This window comes from Oculina patagonica, chromosome 3 (assembly GCF_052425735.1).
Source record: "Oculina patagonica isolate OP01 chromosome 3, crgOcupat, whole genome shotgun sequence".
NCBI lineage: Eukaryota > Metazoa > Cnidaria > Anthozoa > Scleractinia > Oculinidae > Oculina > Oculina patagonica.
Window position 1 is genome coordinate 19,483,539 of NC_135760.1, and position 26,154 is coordinate 19,509,692.

General features: G+C 37.7%; 1 protein-coding gene and 1 long non-coding RNA gene across 5 annotated transcripts in view; both read left to right on the forward strand.

Moving 5' to 3' along the window:
* Window positions 1-13,394, forward strand: part of LOC144645287 (MAM and LDL-receptor class A domain-containing protein 1-like) — a 29,563-nt gene extending 16,169 nt beyond the window's left edge. For all 3 annotated transcript variants that reach the window (XM_078504805.1, XM_078504806.1, XM_078504804.1), the window contains exons 2-17: window positions 190-327; window positions 839-1,086; window positions 2,908-3,037; window positions 3,648-3,785; window positions 4,517-4,779; window positions 5,271-5,388; window positions 6,234-6,380; window positions 6,878-7,116; window positions 7,605-7,767; window positions 8,362-8,490; window positions 9,109-9,356; window positions 9,538-9,676; window positions 10,413-10,544; window positions 10,641-10,972; window positions 11,671-11,807; window positions 12,260-13,394. In XM_078504805.1, the coding sequence (XP_078360931.1) occupies window positions 190-327; window positions 839-1,086; window positions 2,908-3,037; window positions 3,648-3,785; window positions 4,517-4,779; window positions 5,271-5,388; window positions 6,234-6,380; window positions 6,878-7,116; window positions 7,605-7,767; window positions 8,362-8,490; window positions 9,109-9,356; window positions 9,538-9,676; window positions 10,413-10,544; window positions 10,641-10,972; window positions 11,671-11,778 (2,672 nt within the window). In that variant the 3' untranslated portion in view covers window positions 11,779-11,807; window positions 12,260-13,394. The remainder of the gene's footprint in view (window positions 1-189; window positions 328-838; window positions 1,087-2,907; window positions 3,038-3,647; window positions 3,786-4,516; window positions 4,780-5,270; window positions 5,389-6,233; window positions 6,381-6,877; window positions 7,117-7,604; window positions 7,768-8,361; window positions 8,491-9,108; window positions 9,357-9,537; window positions 9,677-10,412; window positions 10,545-10,640; window positions 10,973-11,670; window positions 11,808-12,259) is intronic.
* Window positions 13,395-21,698: 8,304 nt separating this feature from the next.
* LOC144645705 (uncharacterized) lies at window positions 21,699-23,612 on the forward strand. Of its 2 annotated transcripts, none has more exons than XR_013569329.1 (2): window positions 21,699-22,007; window positions 23,209-23,612. It is a non-coding gene; the product is annotated as an uncharacterized LOC144645705 (long non-coding RNA). The 2 variants fall into 2 exon arrangements; XR_013569330.1 differs by having other exon boundaries at window positions 23,215-23,612.
* The last annotated feature ends 2,542 nt before the right edge of the window (window positions 23,613-26,154 follow it).

The window sequence follows — 26,154 nt, forward strand, 5'->3', positions numbered from 1 at the left end:
TGATGTCTTCGATTCAGGCTGATAAATTGGCACTCCGGTTAACTGTTGATACAACCCGTCAAAATGTTAGGGCACCTGCCAGTGGAACTATCATCCCATCCATCCCCTCCCTGGGGAGTTAATCACCCACCCACCAATGGGTCATTTTCCTAGGTGAAGACTTTAATTTTTGTTTCCATTGCTCTATAGGAGACTGCAACTTTGATGCCAGGACATTCTGCAAGTGGCGCCAAGAAAGGGGTGACTATGACAGGTTTAACTGGTTGTTGCAAAATGGTAAGACGCCAAGCTCAGGAACTGGTCCAAGTAAAGATAACTCCGGGAAAGGTAAGCAACATAATCTCTTGAGGGGAACATTCCTATCAGCCTGGTCTCCACTATAAGCCTGGTGGTTTCTAGGAGGCCTCCTCGCCTTAATAACTAGTTCTACCGTTATATTACTGTTATATGACTAATAAATGATGATGATGATGATGTGAGGTGATGATGATGATGATGATGATGATGATGATGATGATGATGATGATGATGATGAAACACAGCTGAACTTTGTGAAGTAGGATGGAAACTACGCGAGCAATAAAAAGTTAAAAAATAATAACTGCACCAGCTAACAAACTGTTTTTGTAGTTTCATGATCATTTTTGCATTGTATTGAGGTATAAGGAAATTCTGCTGAATTCATTTTGGTTGAAACTAGCTCGCTTCTACATGTTTCAATCACCCATTTCGGACGAAGCCCTCCCCGTATAGGCCATTACATGTAGCAGCCCCTCCCTCCCCGACGTTTTCCCTGTAGTTGTCTTTAATCGTCGCTAACATGTCGACTCACTCCTAGGTTACTATGCATACATCGAAACATCCTCTCCTCGCCGAAGCGGTGATAATGCCCGGCTCATCAGCGGTCCGTTCAGAGACGTGCAATGTCTTCATTTCTCGTACAGCATGATCGGCGACTCAATCGGAAGTCTAAATGTTTATCACAATCTTCATGGTCAAGACCTTGATATATGGTCAAAAAAAGGTCCACAGCGTTCCTCGGAATGGCACTCAACCAATGTTACTGTGTATGGAACAAACTATTACGTAAGTCTTAACTACTGTAAAAACTAACATCGGGAAAACAACAGGCTGGGAAATGGGATTTGGGCAAAATTTGGGCTGGGAAATGGAATTTTATACCCCCTTCAGAACCCTCTTGTATTGATGTAATTATGTCATGCTCATGCTTATGGTAGTGCCCCCCGTAGCTTTAAAAATACGCGGTGCCATTTACTTCTCTTATCAAGGCCAAATACAATGACAATTCGACTTAGTTTACTTTGTTCTTTGTTTCTTATATGAAGAAACATAAAACATACTAAGTGCAGAGACTTTCTAGAATTTTGCTATGGAAATGATTTCAAGTATTACAGCTTAAAGTACAAGTACTTCTTTCGGCATTTTGGCATCTGAAAGACTCTGAGGTGTTCTTATTTCTACTGAAGCGCAGGGAATAACCCAAAGTACAGTAAAAACCGCGAGTAAGAACCTAATTTTTTAGAACCAGTTAGGCTAACATTTGCCAAGACCCTCTTTATCCTAAAATCTGGAAATAGGTTCTTATTTTCTAAAATCGATTGAAAATGTTTACTTTTAAGGTCGCGGGGGATACCTACTGCATGAATAAATTCATGAAGGGAAATTTTGCTTGACCTGCATCTTTTGAAACGCTTATTTCTCAGCTGTTATTGGTGCGATTAAGCTCAAATTTTACAGAGACATACAGAAATGATGAAAGATTGTGAATGTCATCTTTTATTTGGTAGATTGCATTTAACGGCGATGTTATAGCCTCGTTAGTGCCAAATTGGGAAAAACATGATTTTGTGGCAGAGTTTGCGGAACGAGTAGGAAACAGCACACTGTGATCTTGTCAAAAACTAATCAGTCAATACCTCTAGAGTGTCATAACAGAAGCGGATTTTTTAATTTAAAGTTTGCCAGCAAGTTATGGCGGTTTAAGTGTGCAAATTTGAATTTAATGTCTTCTACCTCTTTCTAAAAGCGCTCTTTTAAAATTCCGCTTCTGTTATGACACACTGCAGTATTCATAGTTTACCTATCTGCAGAGGCAAGTCATGAAGTTCTGTATCCGCGCTGTATTCTCTGCCACAAAATTGTCGGAAAAGTCCAAACTTTGAGATTTCCGAAGGTGTCCCGACCTAAATACGATCATTTTGCCAAGGAGAGATGTAATTATGGTAATTATATTCCACGCTTTCATGGTGAGAACAATGCGTTTTTTAAAAGGACACGATTGTTTATGCCGAATATTTTTGTGATTACTCCGAGTTGCAGAAAAATTTAAATTTAAATGAAAATAAGCTCAAAGACTTCCTACAATCTATATGAACGTATATCGCTAAGGGTTAAAATATCAAAGAAACTGGGATTTTTTACAAATCACGTGCACGCGCCCATATTTTTGTCCAGTCATAAACATCTCGTAAAGTTGTCGATGTCAGTCGTTGTACTTCGTGCATACGCTTTAAATAAATGCATAATGATGAGCCTAAGGTGTCCCCCGCGACCTTAAGGAGACACCTAGGAGCCTTATCTCTCGAGTTGCAGTGTAAATGTAAATGTTGAAAATCATAAAATATTATCCTTGATACAATCACAAAATATAAATAAAGTGTTATGCCAATTTCCCAGAAGGAAAAGGCTGAATAACATTAAAAAATCTATTTACAACAATGTTAATTTTTCTTTAGGAAGTAAAAACCTATTTAGAACCAAAGTAGCCTAAGTTTGTGCTTGTTACCATTTATGTAAGAACCTGTATAGGCTAACTTGGGAAACTGCAGGTTCTTACTCGCAGGTTTTTACTGTATCCCAAATGTTAATGAGCCCGTGTCGTTGCAGATAATATTTGAGGCGGTCGTGGGATCCAGCTACTCTGGCGACATCGCTATCGACGACATTTATTTTACAAAGGGGTCTTGCAACGGAGAGTCCTTTTCATTTCAGAACGACTCAACTGAAGATACCGGAGGTGAGTGTTCGACAATATAATATATTAAAGACACCATTGTAGGTTCTACCAATACAATGTAAGAACGGCTGACGGCAGTCGAATTGCTAAAGTTTGTACGAGCTTTGTTTGACGTTAAATTTTGCTCTTTGATAAGTAGCTTAAAATTTAATTTATCGGTGAATAAATGAGCATTTCACAACAGCTAAAAATTAAAGACGCATTTTTGGCAGGAATCTCCAAATTAGCGTCGCTTAGACCTTCTAAACCAAGTCTTGTTTTTGCAACATAAATTCCGACTCTTAATGTAATATTTTTTCTGCTACCCTCCTAAGGGTCTGCAGTTTATTTTGGCTAATACTGTAGCAATAAAGGGCATTCCGATTCGAAAAGGAAATAGGTGTGTTCCCCCATTACTGCATGTGCTCATGACTTTAATTTCACAGCCACTGTCCTGTCTCCAACCATCTATAAAAATTCAGGCAAAAAGTTTGGGAAAATTCAGTACCCGTTTCATGTTTTTAACAACACTTCGTTATCAGACTACTAAATGTACATAAAAAGTTAAGTTACCTCGCCCTAGAAATTTCCCGTGCTACTTTTTTAACCATATCATTTCCTACCTTTTTAGGGAAGTGTAATTTTGACTTGGGACTTTGCGACTGGGCAAACGATTTGGTTGGTAGTGATAAAAGTCCATGGAGGTTGAGTACTTATAGAAGCAGCAAAAGAACGGCTGTCCAGAGACCAGATCATGGACAAAGACTTGGTATGAAGATGTTTAATTTCTTTGGCTCTTTGTTTTCAGAATTGGTTGGAATTATTCGTTTCGAAACATGATGTCTCCATTAGTGAATGATCTCCCTCTAACTCGCCGGGTTTAAAAAACTTATCAAACTGGCGGTTCCTTCCTCCAGTAGAACAGAATAGAGCAAACAAATTTGTTTTCTTCTTTTTGATTACTTGTGGGGGATAACCGCTCCACCTAAAAATAGTAACTGTCTACAATAGTCGGCATGGTTATGCTCAAACATTGTATACCGCATCCCTTCCCTTGAATGGAACTATAATGTCTGTAATGTCTGACCTCAACTAATATTTTACGAAGTACTCTTTAAAGTGGGCTTTTTACTATGAATTAAAAGCTGTTAAAACTTACGAAAACAAACTTGCTGATGACAAAATGATTGATTGTTTTGTCTCGTAAGTGAATCGCTTGCCTTTCCTTTCGGCTTGGGAAAAATGTAATGTTCTAATATCCTGGCAAGTCACAATAATTATATTGATCAACCTCGTCTAATATTTCAATATCATTCAAAATGTTATAAGCCCATAAGAGAAATCTTTTCTCCCAATTGTTGAGGATGTCTTGGCAACAAATTATAAGAATTTGTGTAGTTCCACACCAGTGCACAAGGAAGACAGATATGTGCTTGAAGACTGTAGTATGTTGACTGGGAACTTTGCTAATTTCTTTGCCGGTTTCGCATTTTCATATAGGAGGAAAGTTTGTGTACGCAATGAAATCGGGAAGAAAAGCGTCCAAGCATCGCCTGGTGAGCGAGAAAGTATGTGGTCCAAAGTGTGTCGAAATATTCTACTTCATGGAAAAATTCAAAAGAAGTGAGTTCAGGCTGTTAGCGAGGAGAGCCAACCATAGCGACGAGGATCGCGTGTGGTTTTCATCCGGAGATGGAACAAAAACAAATGATTGGACAAGAGCAGTGGTCGAACTAAACGCTGAAGATGAAACATGCTTTCAGGTATTGATTAAGTAAAAATAACATAACAACCTTATCACTTCTAAACTTCTTTTAACCCTCAAGGCAACATAAGTTTTGGTACAAACATTTTCGCATAAACATCATCAGGCGAAATACCGGCTCAAAATTCGAGAAAGCGAGTTGTTGGTGGTGTTGGCCACGTATCTAGAAAAAGTCACTTGTGTGGCTTTGGTCAGTAAGCATCTGTAGCCATTTTTGCCATCAGTGGCCTACCTGCTGTTACTGTTATTTCAAAAAGTACAGTGCACACCGTATTGGAAAGCTTTTTCTATAGCAGTGTCTGTAAAACCTGAATAGCTTGGTGTACGTAACAACGATGGTAGCCTCACACCCAACTACATTTTTCTACATTTCATACGGTTTAAAGGTTTTATTACCTTTATAGCAGACAATCTTTAAAAGAACAACGGTCAGGTCTAAACAAGTGATCAATGCAACTGACGTTTGAAACCTTTTTGTCGATTTCACAGCTTGTTCTTGAGGCCAACCTTCGAGGTGAATTAAAATCGATAGTTGGCTTGGATGACATCTTTATAGCAAATGGAAGCTGTTGCCCAATGGTTAACACTCCTGAGGACTCTGCTAAAGGTATTTATCTCCACTGATGTATTAACTCTGTTCTTTAATAGAACTTTACAAAACAGTGATTTTTGAAGGCACTTTATCCTATTTTAAATGTAGTAATTTAACTAGTAGGAGATGGGAAGGTCGTTGCTTGCACTAGCCGTAAGATAATTGAATGCCTACACAATACCAAATACCCTTAATGAGACACGCTTCAAGGGAATCATGGTAGTTGTGTTCTGCAATGCCAAGTCTCGCGCATGTTTGGCTGATACGACTTCATGTACCTTGATGCCCTGCAGGCGAGTCTCATAAAGGAACCTGACCATTTGCACGTTAAAGACATTGATGTGACTTATCAATCTAATACCGGAGTAACCCTCGAGGCCCAGAAATCTACATCAAGGAACGGATGGAATGGTGATGCAAAATAATTAATAGCAATTTACATTTCGATCAGCTTTTTTTAATTATGGGTTGACAGTCAGCTCCCAACGTAGAGGTGCCAAAACCCTTGCTCTTCACTGGATGGGGTCCAACGTTTATTCCACCCTCTTTGGTACACTGAATTCTTGAAGTGATAAGAGGCCCAAATTCCTCGCCTTGGAACCTGGGAGTTTTATAAACTGGAGTCCTACGTGGGTCCCAATCATCCTTACTGCTTCCAGTAATAATAACGTTATCGTTTCCTGGTCATGGAAATCGTAAAAGCAATTTTAGTGTCATGCAATTTGACTATTATGTTCTGTTTTCAGCGTTATTTATCTCCAATCTGTACGAAATAGCATCGTTTTCATTTCATTTTATCAAGAAATCGTTTCTTATTGTTTTTCCAGAAGTTTTAATTAACGTTTTTCACCCTACTCTAGCAAACTGCAATTTTGACACTGGAGACTTTTGCAACTGGAGACCCTCTACAAAATCAACTTTCCTCTGGAGCATCGGAAGCGGACAGACTCCCAGTGGACTAGCTAGCGGTGGCGTGACGGGACCTACGGCGGATTCTTCGGGCAGCGGTAAGCAGTATGATTGACTGACTGACTGCTTGCATGCTTAATTGATTGATTGATTGATTGATTGATTAGTTTGTAGATTTCTTCTAACTCCTTAATTCGCCAGCTATGCAGCGTATAAACTACTTACACAGTACCAGCCTGTCTCGACCTAGATATCCAAACAGTTAAAGATAAATCAGGTTTTGTGAAAAACACCGATAGGTTAACTTGGTAGGAGAACTAGAATTCCAACTTGTCTGCCCTAATTGCAATGCCGCCCTTTCCGCGCTTCATGCTATTAAACTGAAGTAAGTACTGAAGCTGATAAACCATTTGCTACTTTGAAAACGACAGAAAAAACATAGAGCTAAAAAACATAGAGAAAAAACATAGAGCTAAAGCAGTAAAATGACTTTGTGCCTTGCATGTTTTAGTCCTACTACTTCCTTGTAATGCAAGAAGATGGTAACGAGAAAGTCTTTTGAAGGTAATAAAATCCAAATTTTATGAATTCACAGGGAAATATGCATTCATTGAGTCGTCTGAGCCTCAGACACTGGGTGATAAAGCTGTACTGGTCAGCGACATGATGGCTGGACAACAGTGCATGCGCTTTAAGTACTACATGCACGGTGAAGACGTTGGTTCACTATCAATTTATAGGCGAGGATTTATTGTATGGAAAGAAATTGGTAACCATGGAAACCAGTGGCTAGAAGGCCAGGTTGATTTCGACTGTAGCATGTCCCAATACCAGGTTAGTTTCATGCTATCTGCCGAACTTTATTTTTTCGAGTTCCATCTGATTTAGAATGGCTGTGATCTTGAATTGTGCAGGTTCTAGGACCTACCTGACCTATCCTTTAAGAAAGCAAGTAAACTAATTTGATAACCTATAGAACGGTTTTCACTTGAGTGTCGAAAGTAATTTGCGTTTGCTTTGGTTCTGTATTACTACGCTTAGTGATTGGTTTAAAAATCTTGCGCCACTTTCTTAGCCAATCAAAACTAAAACTAAAACCTATCGTGTCTCGCTCGCGCACGTTTCCCGCGCTTCGTGTCTGCGACATATATCTGCTTCGAGTTTTGATTGGCTCACTGGTTTGTATGTGTACCTTGTGATTGGCCAGTTTAACTACTTCGCTTTTGATTTTACGACACTCAATTGAAAACTGCTCTATAGTAAGTGATATAATATGGGAATTAACCAATCTCAATCAATTTAATTTATATTCGCACATGCAGGTTGAAATAGAGGCCACTGTGATTGGATGGCGCGGTGACATTGCAATCGATGAGCTTACTTTCACTCCAGGACTCTGTCCTATAAAGTCCATAGCTGTCGCTGCCGGATCACATCAAACGCCGCCAATTCCGACTACCACCCCTCCAATAGCACCACCACACAGTAAGAAACTACATGTAATTCTCATAAATATAGATTGAGAAATATGTTTACCACGTACAAATCAAGACACTTCCCTACAATAATGCAGACTAGATGATGTTTTAGTAACTAAAAATAATAGCCCAAGACCCATAATTTTCTAGTTTAGCGATGATGTCATCCAGAGAAACATGCAGTAACTGTTGGTTCACGCCCTGGAACAAATAGAAATTGCAATTGCCAAAATTGGATCCTATTAAACAATTGTTCGATTCTTTAAGTACAAGACAGTCACTCAATCCGGCCTATTTTCTTAGGTTGCCTGAGCATTACAAAAATTCTTGTTTAGATAAAATTTGAATAATTTAGATACATGGCAAGAGACAACTTAGGAAATTACGGATAAACTCGCACTCCGACTAAAACTCTACGATAATTTAAACTTACTTCTCCATTCTTGCTTCTTTTTGGCAATTTTTGATAACCCCGAGAGTTTACTTAAAGTTGATACCCATCGTATCGCCTTAATGTACCCAGATTTATGGAACTTTTAAAGTAATAGCACTTACTCTTCTGGTATCGTAAAAGATCGTATTTCCTTACTTCCTCCTTAAGGTATCTGTACATTCAATAAGAACTTGTGTGGCTGGACAAATGCCTTCAACGATGATGGGGAATGGCATCTTCACCATCATGAAACGCCGTCATTTGAAACTGGACCTCAATACGACAGCGATGGAAATGGTAGGATTTATTTCTTCTGTATTCTTAAAGAGGTTGGAAAAGATTTGGGGAGGGAGAAATGTCCTTTAGACAAGCTATGTTTGCAGTTATTGCTACTGTACTTTGACACGGTATGAGAGCAGAGCTTTTTCTCTTTTCCGATGAATGTTTGCTTCTGTTTGAGTCAATGACATGATCTTCTACTTCCTGAACTTTTCAATACATAAATTTTTTTTGTTAACTTCTCAGATTATAATAAGCGGGTTCACCAGGCAAATTGTATTTTAATTCATTACCAACTGGGTTGAGTTATCACAATGTTAAGCAGCACTCATTTAGTTTTTCTTCAAGGTGCAATTTTATAGCTACCATTTTTCTGTTAATGTAGATCTTTTTTGGTTTATAGTGTAAATTAATTGTTGTTGTTGACAATCTAGACGTCCTAAAACTTTCTTTAGTTTTGGCCCAATATATACATACTTTTTCCACACAAGTCCAAATGCCTAAAATTGTGTTTATATTTAAGGGGGCGGTAAACTGTCTATTTAAATTTCTCTACTCTTTAAAGTCACAGAAGGTTAATTAAAAACAGAAATTTGGAAAAGATTACTAAGAATGTTGCGTTATTTCCACTCACAGGGTACTATATCTTCATGGAAGCCTCAGACCTGCTTAAAGGACAGAAGATCCGTTTAGAAAGTCGAGAGTATTCTACTCCAATTTGTTTACATTTTCACTATCACATGTACGGCAAGGATATCGGCGAACTGCGGTTGGAGCAGCGTGACCTTAAAAATAATTCAACGAAGGTCATCTGGTCAAAGACTGGACAACAGGAAGATAACTGGCACTTTGGCTTTCAAGCTTTTTACGGAGACCATTACACGGTAAATTTGAGGACTAGATCCTGAGTTTAATGTTGACATGTTGCTGTTAGGTCGAATTTTGGACAAGCGGCAAGGCGTGGACCATGCATTATGGTGTAACTTGTCTGAATTAGCTGATTGATTGTTTGCTTCGTTGCCTTCAGTTTGAATAAGACTGTCTATTTTTGTTTCTTCTATACAGGTGTCATTTGTCGGTGTCAGGGGTAACTCATATCTTGGTGACATTTCTCTTGATGAAATCAGTGTTAGCGAGGCAGAGGATTGCAAAGTTTTGGAAGGTCTCGGAACAGCGAACGATGTGGTGTTTAATGGAGATGAAGGTGAGCCTGTTATAGCAGCAGATCGAGCCATTCTGCTTTTTAAGCAAAACGGTTATAATCTAAAAATTTTGATTTGGTCTGCTCGATTCCAAGTTCTTCACTCCTCCTCGCTCCTGTCGATGGAGTGAGGAAGGAGCAGGGATGGCGCAGTGCCGAGAACGCTCACCTCCCACCAATGTGGCCCAAGTTCGATTCCCAGACTCGGCTGGGTTGAGTGTGTTGTTGGTTCTCGTCCATGCTCCGAGGGTTTTTCTCCAAGTTCTCCGGTCTTCTTCCCTTCTGAAAAACTAACATTGCCAAATCCAATTCGATCTGGAAAGAGTACCCGCATGAAAACCAGCAAGAGCTGATGTGGCTTCTTCTCTTAATATAGTAATGGAGCATTAGGAATGAGAAATCTTCCTCTTCCATCCTGAGAAAGATGTAAGATTTAAGGCTACATAGTATTCGACGCGCTAGGGTCAAAGTGGGCCCATCATGCATTTCCTGTGATGCTCTTGAGATGTCCACTGTCTCAAATGGGTTTTTCCACCAAGCTTCACTTGGTGGCTCTTTACCTTAAACCCGGTAATGTGGAGTAACAAAAGCCAACGTGAGCATCCGGAACCTTTACATTAAGGGAATACAGAGCTAATCTAATGAAAGATTACCCGGGACAGTCTGCCAGGAAAGTCGCCTAAGTGTTTCAAGATCATCTATTTAATGTTTATCTTTTTTTTACTTTTTGTGTCTATAGGAAACTGTGACTTTGAAAAGTTTGAAACAGACTGCAAATGGTTGAATGAAAAGGGTGACAATTTTGACTGGACAATTCACTCAGGTAGAACCCCATCATCGGGAACTGGGCCGTCATTTGATCATACAAAAGGTAGATGTGAATTCACGTGTAATTTGTTTTCAAATTCATGTTCTTAATTCTTCTTCGACAGACCACGCAACTTTGATCTTTACTTTTTTATTACAGGTCAGCGGGGACAAGGCAAATATATGTATATTGAAAGTTCCAGTCCACGTAGAAAAGGCCATGAGGCCATGCTTCTCATCAAACTAGAAGGTCGGGCTTTCTGCATGCGGTTCTGGTATCACATGTACGGAATAGACACTGGATCACTTTCAGTTATGCGGATTGTAAAAGAGCCATCTGATGACCATAAGCCAGAGAGAAAGGACTTTAGAGAAGATCACGTATCTTGGGAAAAATCTGGAAAAGACAAGGATCAGCTGAAGGATCAGTGGAGGCAGGCTGAGATTGAACTTGAAGTGGACCGAGCGGTGCGAAAGGGAACTATTAATTGGGTAGGTTGTTTGCTTCCCGTCACTTAAAGGGGCTAGGTCACGGTATTTTAGGTAATTCTATTTATTTTCGTTAATTAGGAGCTCTAAACTCTAAATTGGCAGAACAAAAGTCTTTTATTGGCAAAATTACGGCCACATAACAAACAAGGATAATTTTTGAGCATTGTAAAATGCACTGTCATACAAATTGAGATAAACTTGAAAAAAGTCGGGCCGACGTTTTTCAAGTTTAAACCAACGCAATCCGTTTTAATCTCCTCGAATTTTGCCCATCCATCCCCCTTTTTGGCCTTTCTGTGTTTCTTTTGAGTTATTCTACAGTTTAAGCCGTCATTGTGATATTCAATTAATTCTTTGACCAATTTCTCAGGGCCGAAATTGTCTAAAATTGCGTGACATAGCCCCTTTAAAGTCCTGTACAGTTCGCTATTTCCGGCTTCAAGAGTCCTCATGGGCCCGATGAGGATAAGTAAGTAAGTAACTAGTACCGTTCGCTATTTAAAATGAAAACAACTAGCTTGTATAGATTGCGTCCCACTTAACACTGTAAACCTAATTGGGTTATGTTTGAATAGAGCAAGGTGGTGCAGTTTAGATTGCTAATAGAGACCTCAAGATAACCTCTCTGATTGCGATGTTCTGCAGAGTTTCAAACGAAGTCGCTTACTAAGCATGATCATGTTGATGTTTTTTTCTAGATCGCAATTGTGGGTACAGTTGGCCCCGCATACAGAGGGGACATCGCAATCGATGATATTATGTTTACAGAAGGACGCTGCTCCTCAAAACGGAGATCTCAGCATTAAATACCACCAACTCAGTGCTTTGTCTTCAGGTAGTAACCGTTTCCATGGTAACTAACTTCAAACATTAACATTGTTACTTATGTTATTCTTATTTTTATTCGATTCCGCTCTTTTCTTTTACTTTTTTCTGAGTGCCACTTACTTTCTTACTTACTGACTGACTTACTTACTTACTTAGGCCGACTTCACATGAGTCGAACCTAATGCAAATGACCAAAAACAACAGGTTTTGCTTATTTGCATTAGCTCGACTCATGTGAAGTTCGACGTTTGGCCCCGGCCTCACTTACTGACTGACTGACTGACTGACTGACTGACTGACTGACTGACTGACTGACTGACTGACTGACTGACTGACTGACTGACTGACTGACTGACTGACTGACTGACCGAATGACTGATTGAATTCAATAAAAAGTCACAAATCGAAATACTATTTCCTCAATTAACAACTGATATTTTTCTGTCTTGTTTTATCCAGGGCAACCTAAACTTGTCAGACAAAGTAGGAGTGACGTCATGGCCGATTAATTGCACTGTGCGCTTTTCGCAGTATAAATAAATTAAAAAGTCTTCTCGATTGGGTTATACCCTAAATAGGACAGTAAATCATTTAATGGCTCTTAAAACTCAGTTTAACTTGCCAAAAACAACATACCTAAAATTATTATAGTTAAAAACTCGCAATGATTCGTTTGATTGTTAAATGGGGCTACAATGTAGGTCTCGTTTTTTACTCTCCTTTCAATTAGTCAATAAATGAAATACTTTACCTTCAGACAACGAATCTGTGAGCATTATAGATGACGCTATCACACCGATTAACTATAAAAAAAAATTAAGAAGCATTGAGACAATTCTTGGAATGGCTCAGTGCTTCAACTTAAGAACGTTTCCTCGCGTTCTCATGATAGCAGTTATTAGAAATGAATTAACTTAAGCCCGTCGGCCTTGCAGACATTGAGTCAGATTTTTGTCAAACCTCGATCATTCATGAAGTTTTGTCAAAAGTAATCTGGCTGGCAGGAAAATGAAAAAAATTGAAACACATTTAATGTAAATAAAAAATATATGATAAAATAAAAAATAAAAGGTTCCTGTTTCTACGCTTTTTGGCTTCTTGGTCCTTCTTCGGTTTCATATGCTTGTATATTTGCATATTATATACCAAAATATAATTCAGGAAATGAATATCGTTTGAAAATGGACTGAATCAATTATACACGCTCTTTATGGCTTGACTTCTGGTGTGTTGAGAGGAAGACCATGTTACGATGTTTTTAGACATCAGTACAGGTTTAGGTTTGTAGACATGCAGATGTCGGAGCTTCAAAAGAATTGTTTAGCCTAAATATTATTTCAAAAGCAACGGCAATATTAATATCACAAGCAACTGCACTTTACGTATATTCCCTTCCTATAAATGTCATGTTTTAATCCTCTGTAACTCAGTGAGTGACAACCTCTGGAATTGATGTTGTTAAATATTATAAAAAAAATTTTTGGAGTAATCAAATACATGTATACTATCAGTAATGAGATAGTTGTGTAAAAAAAACTGTTGTCTTGAGATCTGTAATATGAGTGATTTTAATAAAGACTTCATCAGTTCAAAATGTTTATTGTTCGAAGTGTCCATAAGGTTACTGCATTTAAACAACTATAAGGCCTACCACAAATAAAACAGGACAAAAAACAAGATGATCAAGAAGGGCTCAGGATCATTGCACACAAAACGAAAAACGAAAATTAAAGATAATTCAACTGACGTCCTCACTGATTAAAATGCTCGCTAAATTACTTGAAGTTACTAAAATCATTTATCTTTTGGTTAAGATGGGGAAGTATTGTATATCTTATACTTGTCCTCTTCTAAATTATTTTCTTGTAATGCCGCGAATGATATAATTTTTTTTTACAGTACTGACAGAGTAAGACACCCATTCTTTACAAGTTATACATGTATACAATTCGACATTCCAAGGTCAGGTCTCGATAGTTATATTTGCAGGTTTATAAAGGAAATTTTGCATTGGAAACACGACAAGTGAAATTCCCATAACTAAAATAGAATCAAATATATATAGAGGATAATACATGGTGCGCGGAGATATGAAATTTATCTTCGAGTGTTCATGATCAAATCGATAGCTCACGAGTAAGCGTAGCGAACGAGTGAGATATCTGTTTTGAACACGAGAAGATAAATTTCATATCTCCAAGCAACCATGTATTATTCTGTTTATTACATAAACCTACTAAACTTACTACTACTTTGACGATTTTCCGAAGATTTCCGACCATTTTCCGAAGATTTCCGAAGATTTTCAAAATATTGTCTGAAGGCCGAACGAATGATTCCGAACAATTTCCGAACTTTTCCGAACATTTTCGAAGATTGCCGAGGAAGATCCGAAGATGTTTTGACTTAATATCGATAAACTTTGGCTCATTGAGCATTGAAACATGGGAAACTCTGCAAGCTGATTGGTCAAACATGATATCACACATGTGTGGATACCATTTTTATCCACACATGTGTGATGCCATTTCTCGATTTCCTACCACTCGCTATACCACTGCAGTTTATATAATAAATATGGTTATCAACTGGGAGAGAATTTATATTTTGATCTAGCCTAGAACTTGAAAAAATACATCAAAGTAAAATCCTAAGTAAAATGTCGTTATCAAATCAACATAAGCAGATAGATAGACTTACGGAGCCGCCTGCCGGCTTAGAGTTCAAATAGTATATCAATTTTTCGATGTTGTTTCCCTTTCTTCTCTTGTAGCACGGAAACAAGTTTGACTTACCGAATTAAAATTGTAATAACTTACATTTCTTATCAGTAGTTTTTCGATATTTATCACAAAGGCTAGAATTTCGCAGTATTCATTTCTTTAATTTGTGGTCTCATAGGACACTACTAGCGAAAAAGATAAGTAAAGGTCAAGATGAATTTCACCGATAATCGAGCAATAAATCTTTTAATTCTAAGACAGGTCTGCACTATTTTGACTTTAATGCCGGCGATATTGGATGATTAACAAGACGGGTTTAACTTTCATATATCAATCATATACTTCAGTCACGAAAATTACTCCGAAGCGCGAAAGCAATAAATGAAAACATAAAACAAAATACGCGTGCTCTGCAATGGCTTTCAAATTAAACAATTCAGCTTTTTCCATCTTGGGTTCAAGAAGGAGTCTTAATTCAAACATTCAATACATTTGAACAACACGGCAAATAAAACAAGTTTCTTTTGATTTGTAAAGATTTAGTTTTCATTCTTTGTTTGCTTTACCAAATTAAACCGCCGGGATTGAGTTATGAAACATTCAAGTTTGATTGAATGGCAAAGCTACGCGGAAGCGACTAGGATCTATTGTTCCGGTAAAGTAATTAAAACAAGTAATAATTCGTTATCCTTTAGGCTTGAGAAGTTCATAAATAACCTGCTTTTATTACTATCGCATATTCGACACGCAATATAAATTAAACTTGCAGTTCCAGAAAATTCACTTTTACTCCGTCTTCGACTTGGTAGGTAAGTTTACCATAATAGCATGTTAGTCACATGTCTTTTTTATAAAGTGAGATTACGTTGTGTTAGCTACTTGTATTATTTTGTTATTTCTTAAGCTGCTTAAACAGTCAAGTTTTAGAAAAACTTTGATAAAAATATTAACGTAACGAGATTAATACTTTCATTAATTTTTGGCTAGCTTTAAGATTGTGGTCAGCTTCGAGTCGAAATTTAATGAGTCGCGATATATAAAAATTATGAATACAGTTTACATGTAATCCTTCAGGTGATTTCAATGTTAAAACCCTCGCCCGCATTAGAAACGAGAATTTAAACACTCTAAGGTTATCTCTGGATATTTACTAAGGAAAATCTAAAGAGGAAGATCGTAGGCAACTGCAGTCATGCATCAGCCGTACGAACTGAGATTCAGCCGTACGAACTCCACATACTCACACAAATACAAGAAGAGGCACCATATATTAGTTTAATTTATCGTTTCGTTGGCCCGCGATATTTAGTCACAACCAGTAACTTAGAGCAAGTTCTAGGTTCCTCCAAACGTGGCAATTTATATGGCTAGAAAAGCTTCATTCATTGTCAATTTCAAAATTGTCCTGTTTCTTTTTGGTCTTCCTGCGGATGCAGTAACATTCAAAACTGTGACTTGTGGGAAAAATCTCATTGTTTAAAAGACAGAACCACTGATAGATGATTGACACTTCGTGACGTCGGCAACATTGACTACAGAACATCTTTTTTATTATTTTTTCAGCCAAGCACAAAATGATTCATTTTTTCATCAATGGTTTTATTTCTTGTTTGGAAGCCCGAGGGAATTGAATAAAATGATAAAAAATTAGCACGATATCCTACTCCATTGTTCGCCATTTGTCCAAGCTTTCGATAACTTTTAATGAACAGTTACTTTTCTATATATATATTTATATAAAGTAACAGTGAGCTCATGAAATGCCCATTCTGAACAATTAACATTTCAATAAGAAAAGACAAATTACATGATATATACATTCAATTTAATATATATTAAAAACTCCTGCAAAGCTAAACGAAAACAAAAAACAATTCACTTCCTTGTTTTAATAGAAAGGGGGAATTATTGTGAATTTTTAACTGACAATAAGTCATTTAACTTTGAAGAAAATATTGATAACTAAAAGAGGATGTGCCTTTAACGGTTGAAAGCTAAGCCCCCCAAAAAAATGTTAACATGCCAGTTGATAGTCAAACTGTCTTCATATGGAGCTCCAAGATTATTAAAAATAGAAAGATATATTTTATTTCATAAATGCATAAAACATTTCCATAGCCCGAAGGCTTTTTATTACACCTGGTTGAATTTATTTTCAAGGAGTCAGTCGATAAACTCTTTGCATACCTGTTCGCCATTTGATAAAGTACGTATCAGTCAATTAATTAGTTTGACAGAAGTTAACAAAAGCTGAGAAAAATAAACAAATCGAAAGAACCAAATCAAAGTATTATCCAAAACCTAACATTAAGCAGAGTATTATCTTTGTGTTATAGGTGATAAAAAAAGTGAAATGCCAAGTTTCTTTTACAAGAAGCTGTGTCACATTTTTGGACAACCCTTTCGAACCCTTCTTGTCAATTCCCGAGGGTAGATTTTTTTTATCCAATAACTATGATAATGAAAATTGTAATCAAACCTTTCTGAGTAGAAAACCCTTGCGTATATCACAAGAGCCCAACCATAATTTTTCTTGATTCGGTGAAAAGCACTCAACAGCTCCTTGCGAAGTAAGAAACGGAAGTTGAAGCAGGACAAAAAAATAAAATAAATGTTTATATTTGTTTGAACGGTAAACGGACGCCACAAAGTAACCCACCCACGGGTTAACTGAACTCGCCTACAGTAGATTCTATAAGGGAAAGCAGGGAAAGGGAAGGGTAGCAACGGGAAGGTCTTAAAGGAGCTATATGTCACGGTATTTCAAGTCATTCTTACTTTCAAATAATTGAGGGAAACCTCAAAATAATAGTTTTCTCACGTAGAAAACACCATCAGAGGTATAAAGAGCCTAAAATAAACAAGGTTGGTTTCGACTGACAAAGATTAAGATGGACTACGAATGACAAATTTGAAAGCATTTGCTATTTCTTTCATAATGTATTGTCCGTGACGTGGCGCCTTAAGGCGAGGTTACATTTGAAGTCCGTTTAGCTACCGCTTAATATCTTGTTCGCGTTTTAAGCAATTCAAAAACCCTCTATGTTTTGTGGTGTTTTGTTTTGATTTGTTTTTTGTGATTTTCGGGGGTATCTGGGAGGAGACAGTTTTTCTCAAAGGATTAGAGAAATAAGAAATATCGAAGATTTAATGTGATTTTAACATTTGAATTTAAAGTTAAAAATTAGTAGATGGCCACCAAACAGTCCCCCTGGCAACCTTACGTGCGGGAGGGGTCAACTGTCTGGTGATGTTCCATTTTCCCCCTTCTCAAAACCTCTTAAAATTTCACTTAAATCCACGTTTACCTCCGCCTTAATACACTCTATTAGTCCTCGTTCTAAAAGCCTGTGGCTTGACAGGTAGTAGGATGTATGCGTATTCCTCGCTCTAAAAACGGGAAGTTGACTTCCCTGTGGGCGAGTCAAGTACCCCGTGGGTAACGCTCAAATAAACATAAATCATTTCTATTTCTGCATTGCCGTGATATCAACGTCCGTTTCATAGAAGTTCTTCTTGCTAAATTTCCCTTTAAAAATCACAAAACAAATGTTCTTAACAGTTTTTTGATAAGTATGTGTGGGAAAACTCATGGCAATATTTCCTTCCGTTGACAAGTCCACTCGTTTGTAGGAAAGTTAACATGTTTGCGACTTTTCACCTGACTTTTCAACACGGAGATGAAGAGCTCAAAGAAAATAATCTGCATCAAAGCAATCAAATTAAATACAAATTATAATATTACGCCCTCGAGGAAAAGGAAATATTGTGATTGTCAATTCCGATTGGCTGATTGCATATCGACGCGAAATTCTTTAACAGTGAAACAAAAAAGACGTGGTCTCTTTGGGTGTCGACAACATCGATTGTTGTTTAATGCCTTAAAATATCGCGACTTTAACGCAGAATACTGCACTAATAATAGTTGAAAATCGCTGCAATTTACAATAGATGCATTTTGAAAAAAACAAATTAAGAATTTGAGAGTTTTGAGAGTTTCGACGGGAAAATTGTTGCTGGTGAGCGGTATGAGTGGGTGGTAGAAACGGCCATTAGACACGCACAAAGCCGGAATGCTCTTGACTTGCTTACATATCCGATCATGGGCGGACAGCTAAAGACGGTCATTTTTAAAGGAAGGTGAAGATAAACGAAATTATTTATCAACTTAAAAGGCTTTACTTCGTGTGGACTGCTCAGTTCAATTCAACTAGTCTTGAGACACTGACTAAGATTGTTCAACGTTCTGAAGGAGTCAGGTAACCGACTAAGCATGCATCAACAGTTATAGCAACTTTAGTAAAGGCGCTCTAAAAGTTCTGTTTCATATTATATAGACCATCGTAATATTGACTGAAAATTGCCCCCGTTTTTCTGAATCATGGCACGTGATAGTGAACTCACTAAGACACACCTTTTTACTCAAACACAATCGGAAGGGAGGGATATCGTTTTTTGGGCATCGGACATGAGTTCATGTTGGGTGTTTCCGTCGATAAACTGTTTCTGTCTTATATGTTTTGTTCTGCTTTGGTTATTTTTCACATTTCTGGTCGCAGCCAATCTTCACCAAAACGGATACTGAATGAATAATCACCTTAACAAAATTTGTTTTTAGACACAACCTTTGCTCCGCAATTCCGCAATCACGGAAAACACAAAAATGTTCAAGGAAGTGAAACAAGTGAAACCCACTGAACAGATTCTTAAGAAATAAGCGAATGGGAAAATTGTAATGTTGACAGCTTTAATTCACCTTGTGAGGGCTATTGACCGATAATATACAATGGTTTGTCAATGCTACTGCTGTGAATATAATGACGATTAATAATGACGAATAATGAATATTAACGGCGATTCCAAAAGTATTAATCTTTACTTTGGAGTAAAATCTGTACACTTTATATCCTAGAAATTTGAAATTTGAATGTGAAATTTGTTCAATACAATCGAAATATTCTGTCAAGTTTCTGACCTGCAAGCAAACATACAAACAAACGTAATGGCCTTTTAAAAAACAGACACAATCAGGCACAGGTGAAAATCGTCAATTGAAAGGATATTGCCTTAAGGCGCTACCAAATTCTCACAACAAACATTCCACTCGATATGCGACAAATTGTACGGAGACTCAACACTTTAAACGAACAGTCCGTTTTGCGCAAGACTATGCCGGCATGATGCAGCGAAAGGTCGATCCATGAGTCAAAACGATTACTGTTTATATAGTTTGCTTGACCTTTCTCAAGATTTCTCATTAATCAGAGAATTGAAGACAAGCGATTAAATATAGACCATGCACAGAAAAATTGTGGAGTTCATTAGAAGCGATAACCAAAGGCATCGTATGTAGGAGTTCATCGTATATAGTATGTAGTGGTCACTTACAGTATATAGTATATACGTATATCGTATAAAGTATACAAGGCTCCGTAATATTCAGTTACAGAATTCTTTACAAGGGTGAATTAGAAATTACATAACGTATAAAGAAAAACCATAGAATAATCAATAGTTCTTAACTTTGCTTTCAGTATTATCTGCATTTTTTTCTCTTCGAAGAAAAAACACGATTTTAAACTATTTTTTTTTTTTTAAAAAAAAACCTTGTTTCATTTAATAAGACAGTTCTAGATCTAGAATTTAATTTATCCTTCACATCGGCGTCCAAGCTTGGGAATTTGCAAGCCAGTTTTTATAAATGATAAACATTGAAGCATGGCGCTGAGAACGAAAATCTGCAAATAACAAAGACAAATATTTGGGATCGTCGCGAGCATTTATTTTTGGAATATGTAGTTTTGTTTGCGGTTTGTTTGAAGAGCACATAGAGAATTAATTCAGTGCCGTCTAATCCTAATCAGATGATATATTTCCACGTCCGACAAAAACCAATGACGCCAGCGGCCACTAAGTTTTCCGACTTGACTGAAAAAAGTTACGATTATGTATTAAAGCCTATTGTGTGCCATTTGCCACAGAGTTTCAACTTTCAGTTTGGCGTCGGGAATGATGTCCGAACGTATTAAAACACTTGAAATCGAAAGCAGTCAAAAAGTCTACCCGTGAACAATGACATGACACGGAATGTAACCCCGAACGTTTCGGAGGAAAAAAAGGTTTTGTAAAATATATGAATTTTCGATGCAAAGATTTCGAAAATAGCTGCCGAAGTCCAATCGGCTTTCGAAGAAGAACGTGAACACGAATCTTTTCTTACTACGGTGTAGGTGTTCCACCGCAAAAGGCAATTCTTTTAAGGAAAAGGTTATCTCAGGCAGCATTATCTTTACATCGGCGGTAATAATACTAATTTTATAAATAGAACAGGGAACTGAAAGATATGCGCACCCGCGTGTAAAATCTTTATACTGAAATTATTTTAATGATATTGACTCACTGGATATACTTCATAAAATATCAGAATGAACAAATAAGAGGTTCTGTGAGATATAACTAATTAAATATACCCAACTGTAAACAGCAAATTTGCAGCGATTTCAAATTGCTTTCTTATATTCTTTAAGTAGTCTGGCGTCATTGTTTTTTTGGTAATAAAGCAACATTTCGGCACATATGCCTAGTTTCTCAAGCTGCTATTAACGAATTGACTTTTTAAACACAAATTCGTGTAATTAACCTGCTGTTAATGATACCTGTATCGTTTTGTAAACAATAGTAAGTATAAATTACGGTGTATTTGACAATCGCGCAAATGGATTCGATTAACGATTTCGCAGGGCTATTAAAATACATTTAGAAGTGATTTGAATGTTATTGATTTGAATACGACAACATTTTGGCAGTTTTTCGCTCCCCGTTCCACATTTCTTTACTATTTTTTCGTTTTGATTGAGGTGGCATGCTGAGCCGATAATATAGTGTTCGGTGGTTTCAAGCACTAAGTCAATTTCGTAGAGAAAAAAATTTTGCACTTAAACTATTTGAAGAAGTTATCAAAAATGTAAACAAAGGCTTTGCGCGTAAGTCGAATATATTAGCCATTGTAATGAGATAAAGCTGTGTTTATAGTGACCGCTTCCTTTGGAAAACTTTCAAGTCTATTTTGGGCATAAACTTTTTGTCTCTGACGCGCCACCCGGCAAGAACACGTTTCCTCAACTTAAAGTTGAGGTTTCCTCGTTTATTCAAAGTTTTGTGTTTACCGAGACGTAATTGTTTTTTTCAAGGCGCAGCAAGTTTTAGAATCAAAGAACAATGCTGCTTTAGTAAAAACGTAATAAAATGAGCTGCAGCTTCGGTAGCAAGCTCCAAAAGATCTTCGCGTCCCAGCACCGACTACAGACGGAATCATCCTCTCTCGCGTTAACTTCACCATCATCGTATCGTTTATTTTGCAGTCAAATCCAGCATTGCTCAACTAAACCATGGATAAGAAAATCTTGTTGATTGCTTTTCTTCTTCTGGCTATTTCCACCAAAGAGATGATGGCGAGAGATTTTCTCAGAGCGTACAGGGAAATGGTAAGTTTATGAAATTGTGTTTGCTAATAAAAAGAGTCGCCGCGGGTAATTTTTTTTTCTCCACTAGTTCATTCCGGCTTTATAAGGGATTCAGTTTTGCTATCAGTCAAATGTACATGTCGGCGAAAACGAGAGCTTAGTATCGATTAATTTTTTTAGATTTAACGTCCGTAATTAATCATACATCGTTGAAATAAGTTGCGCAACTCGTTGGCGCGGAGCACATAGCCCTTTTAACGAACGACGATTAGTTCAGTTGAGTTGAGTTAATGTGACCAAATGTTTTCAACGCCCCCCCCCCCCCAAAAAAAAAAAAAATAAAAAAATAACTGACAAAATTAGCAGATTAAAATTTCTGTTCTTTTAAAAACTCACATTTAACAAATACAAAACACAGATATCGATCACTGCTTTCTGGAAATAAGATTAAATTTATATGCTGTATATAGTTTCAACCTTTATTCAATCAAGGGCCGGCCGTGAATTGGCAAACGAAGTATATGTTAAAGTTTCCTAGAAAAGCGTGTGTAGAAAAGACAAGCCGTGATAAACAAAATGATTATTATATAATTTTCCAGAATTGAGCTATTTGTTTGCCATGAACGATTGTAATTTTTGTCAAATATATATAATGAACTAGATAAAATATGAAATGACCGTTACCAACATATAGTTCACTGATTAACCAACGTACAGTCATTTTTCCACTTTTAACTTGAAGACAACGCGTTACAGTCATATAACCTCAGTTAAAGGGACTGTGTCACGGCTGAGTTAAGTTTATTTTATTAAGTCAGTTGCTAAATACTCGCTACGAAACTTAATTGTTTTTAAGGAAATAACTTCTATGGATCGCAATGGCAAAACCATAGCTTCATTACAACCAAACAGGTCTTCCGGGCGTTATAATTTTAAGTTACAAGCAAACGAATTCAGCGCAACAGTATTTCAAAAACCCACATCGCAATCCGTTTCAATCTTCTTCACATTTGGCCATCCGTTCCTTCTTTTGCATTTGCTGTGTTATTGAAATGTTCCGTCACTATTTCAAGCAGTAATTTTTTTTATATTTCACCAAAAAGTTAGTGGCCATTTCCCATGTCTAAATTTCGCTAAAATCCGAGACACAGTTCCTTTAAAATAAATAGACAAAAATAAATTATATAAATAATTTAAATTACTTTTTTCTATCTTTTCTCAGCACCAGCGTCCAAAACGAGTCGCGGACGGGTGTCTGTCAGTGAACACCCCTTGTAGCGCAATGCCCTGTGAGGGACTGAAGTGTGAGGGGGAGCCCCTAGGATGCTATGATGGCATGTGCATTCCTGAAAGTGCTGCACCATACAAAAGGAAACGGAGTGTTAACTTCCCAATGGAAAACTAAGGTGTTTTTGGCCCTCGGTTTGTACATCTACAATGAACACTTGGCCGAAGATATGGACCAATAAGGACTATATGAACAACATATAGTTATGTATTAACGGACAAAACGAATAACTTTTCGCGAAAGTTTCTATTTTATTTTGTATTTATGTAGATATATCTACTTTATTTCCAGAGTTGTAATGTTCCATATTATTATTATAAATCAATAAAATTGTTTGAATCTGATTTGAAACAATTTATTGTTGTCATGAAATATACCGCGCCGGCCGGCATTAGATTTACCTCGTACGTTGCCAAGGAAACCGCTACGCGGTATTTCGTGCGTCTTGTGCCTCCAGCCATGCATTACTTTTTAGTTACGCATACATATAGTAGAAGTAGTTTTCCATTGATTGTATAAATATTGTAAGTGTGATACTTAAAAAGACGCAAGATTCAGTGTTTTCCGCATTTTATCGCTCTTTCGGTAGGGCTATCCACAAGTTGCTCGAGATTTCCCAAAAAGTTGCCCGTAATTTCTCAAAAAGTTGCTCAAACGTTGCTCCAAAAAACCAAAAAAGTTGCTTCTGATAATAAAAGTTGCTCCAAAAAATCCAAACCGCTGCTTCTAATCAAGATAATTTTTCTAAATACATGCTAATTTCCCTTGGAGGGTAAGAGTTCTAAGCAGGGTTATACATTTTTACAGCAAAAGAAGTATCTTAAATAACAAGGATTTCTTTAACTGTGAAAAATCGTGAAGATATCAATGACTTCATGTTTGCTGACGAGTTTTGTAATGCTTTAATGCAGAATGAGCCGAAAGTTGAAATGTCTTCAGATGTTCCTCGTAAATCTTCGTAAAACTTCGGAAACGTTCGTATTGCCTTTGAACAACACTCGGGTAATCTTCGGAGATCTTCGGTATGGAAATTGCTCAAAATGCAACAAGGTGCTCGAGAGGAAAAAAGTGGCTCGAAGGGGAAAAAGTTGCTCGAAACATAAAAAGTTGCCAAAAAGTTGCCGAGCAACTTGTGGAAAGCCCTACCTTTCGGGGTTCCGCCGTCACATTTCCCAGTAGAACACTCGCCGGTCCAGTTCAGCTTTCACCAGATATCAAATTTTTTATTCCTCTTGCCTCCTTTTAGTCGATTTCAGCTGAGCAAGTCTAGTCGACTTTCTCGTTTTAACAGTACTAGGCTACTGACTCCTGGACTACCTCCTTTTGATCAAATTTGATTTGTGTGTTTTTCCAGTCTAGCTATGTCAATTGATCACCCGAGGCCGAGGTTGCCTCGTTCCCAGACGCCTCAAAAGTATGTAGCGTCTGAGGAGGAGGCTGGCACTGAGGCATTCTATTTTTTATTCTGTTTGTTTGTTGATTTTTTGTGACCACTGATTTACATGAACTCGTAAAACGCGAAGTACCCGACCCCATCGAGCTCATCCAGATTACAAAATTTCACTGCGAAAATGTCTATATACAATGCTAGCTCGCGCACAATGCTAAAATGCTCGGCCATGGCTGAGCCCAGTCATAGTTAGTCGAGGAGACTGGTTATGAAAGCCGGCGGACTTCAAAGGCGCCAAACAATAGCGGCTCTCGGATGATGAGCCTGCACGTCACGTGACACTGACCCTGCACACACTGAAACAAGATGGCAGAAGATATGGACGCGCTTTTCATATTTAGAGATGATTTGGAAGCAATTTTTGACGCATTGGAGGAAGATGAAAATGTACAAGAAAACTTTTCAGTTGCTGTGAGTAATGAAAGTGTGAAAAGCGGATTTTTGACTCGATATGTCGATCGAACATGCTAAAAATCTACACGATTTTGTTCGTATTTAAGCAAAACTCGCCATTTTTTTCCAATCGAGCGATCTTGTGTTCGATACAGACATTGCTTTTGACTTTTAAGCATCCATCTACTAACTACGGCCTAGTGAATAGAGCCTATTATGACCCTAAACGTCCCACGGGGTCTGCAGGCCTATTTAAGGGCCCGATTATATGGCGATTATATGGCGAATTTCAGCCCGGTTTGCCGGGCTGGAATTTTGTTGCTATTACATGGAAAATTTCAGCCCGGGCTGAACACTTTTAAAACTGAATAATTATCGTGGCCGCTATCTTCTTTTGTTGAAAACCACCACTGCGCATCCGCACGTGCATCCAGACGTGTTTATAAGAAGATTTGTTTTGGAAGCCGGGCTGAGATTCGCAATGTAATCAGGCCCTAATCGCATCAATTCAGCAAGGTTTTCTTCCTCTTTCAACAAGATTTGCGGTCTTGCAGTCTAATCCACGCCGTACGTAGCAGCGTTTTCATCAATCGTATGGCCCCCTTGTACGCTTCCGATGCTATCAATTCGATGTTTTGTGCCGGTCGAAGCTCATCATAGTGCAGATTTACTTCCTCAGCAGATGGGCGCTCGCTGTTAATGTTCAGGTATTTGTCGTCCAATTTACATATTTAGTTTGCTTTGGTCGCCTTCTTGATATTTTTTAGAGGTTTATTTATTTGAGTAAGCCGTTATAGTAGTCCGCTTATTTTCTATTTTCACTGCAAAAATGTGCACGAAACAAGTCCACGCGCAAATCTAAAAATGCTTCCAGTGCCTCATAGAATATATAGCTGGCAATGACACTTAAGTCCACAGGGACTTTCTCACCTGTATGGAAGCCCACTTTTTCAGGTTTTCTGCCTTTTTCGGAAAGTTGTGTCCATTGTTTACCTTCTCACCTCCTCTTTGGCTCCGTGTACCTGTTTTTCACATCT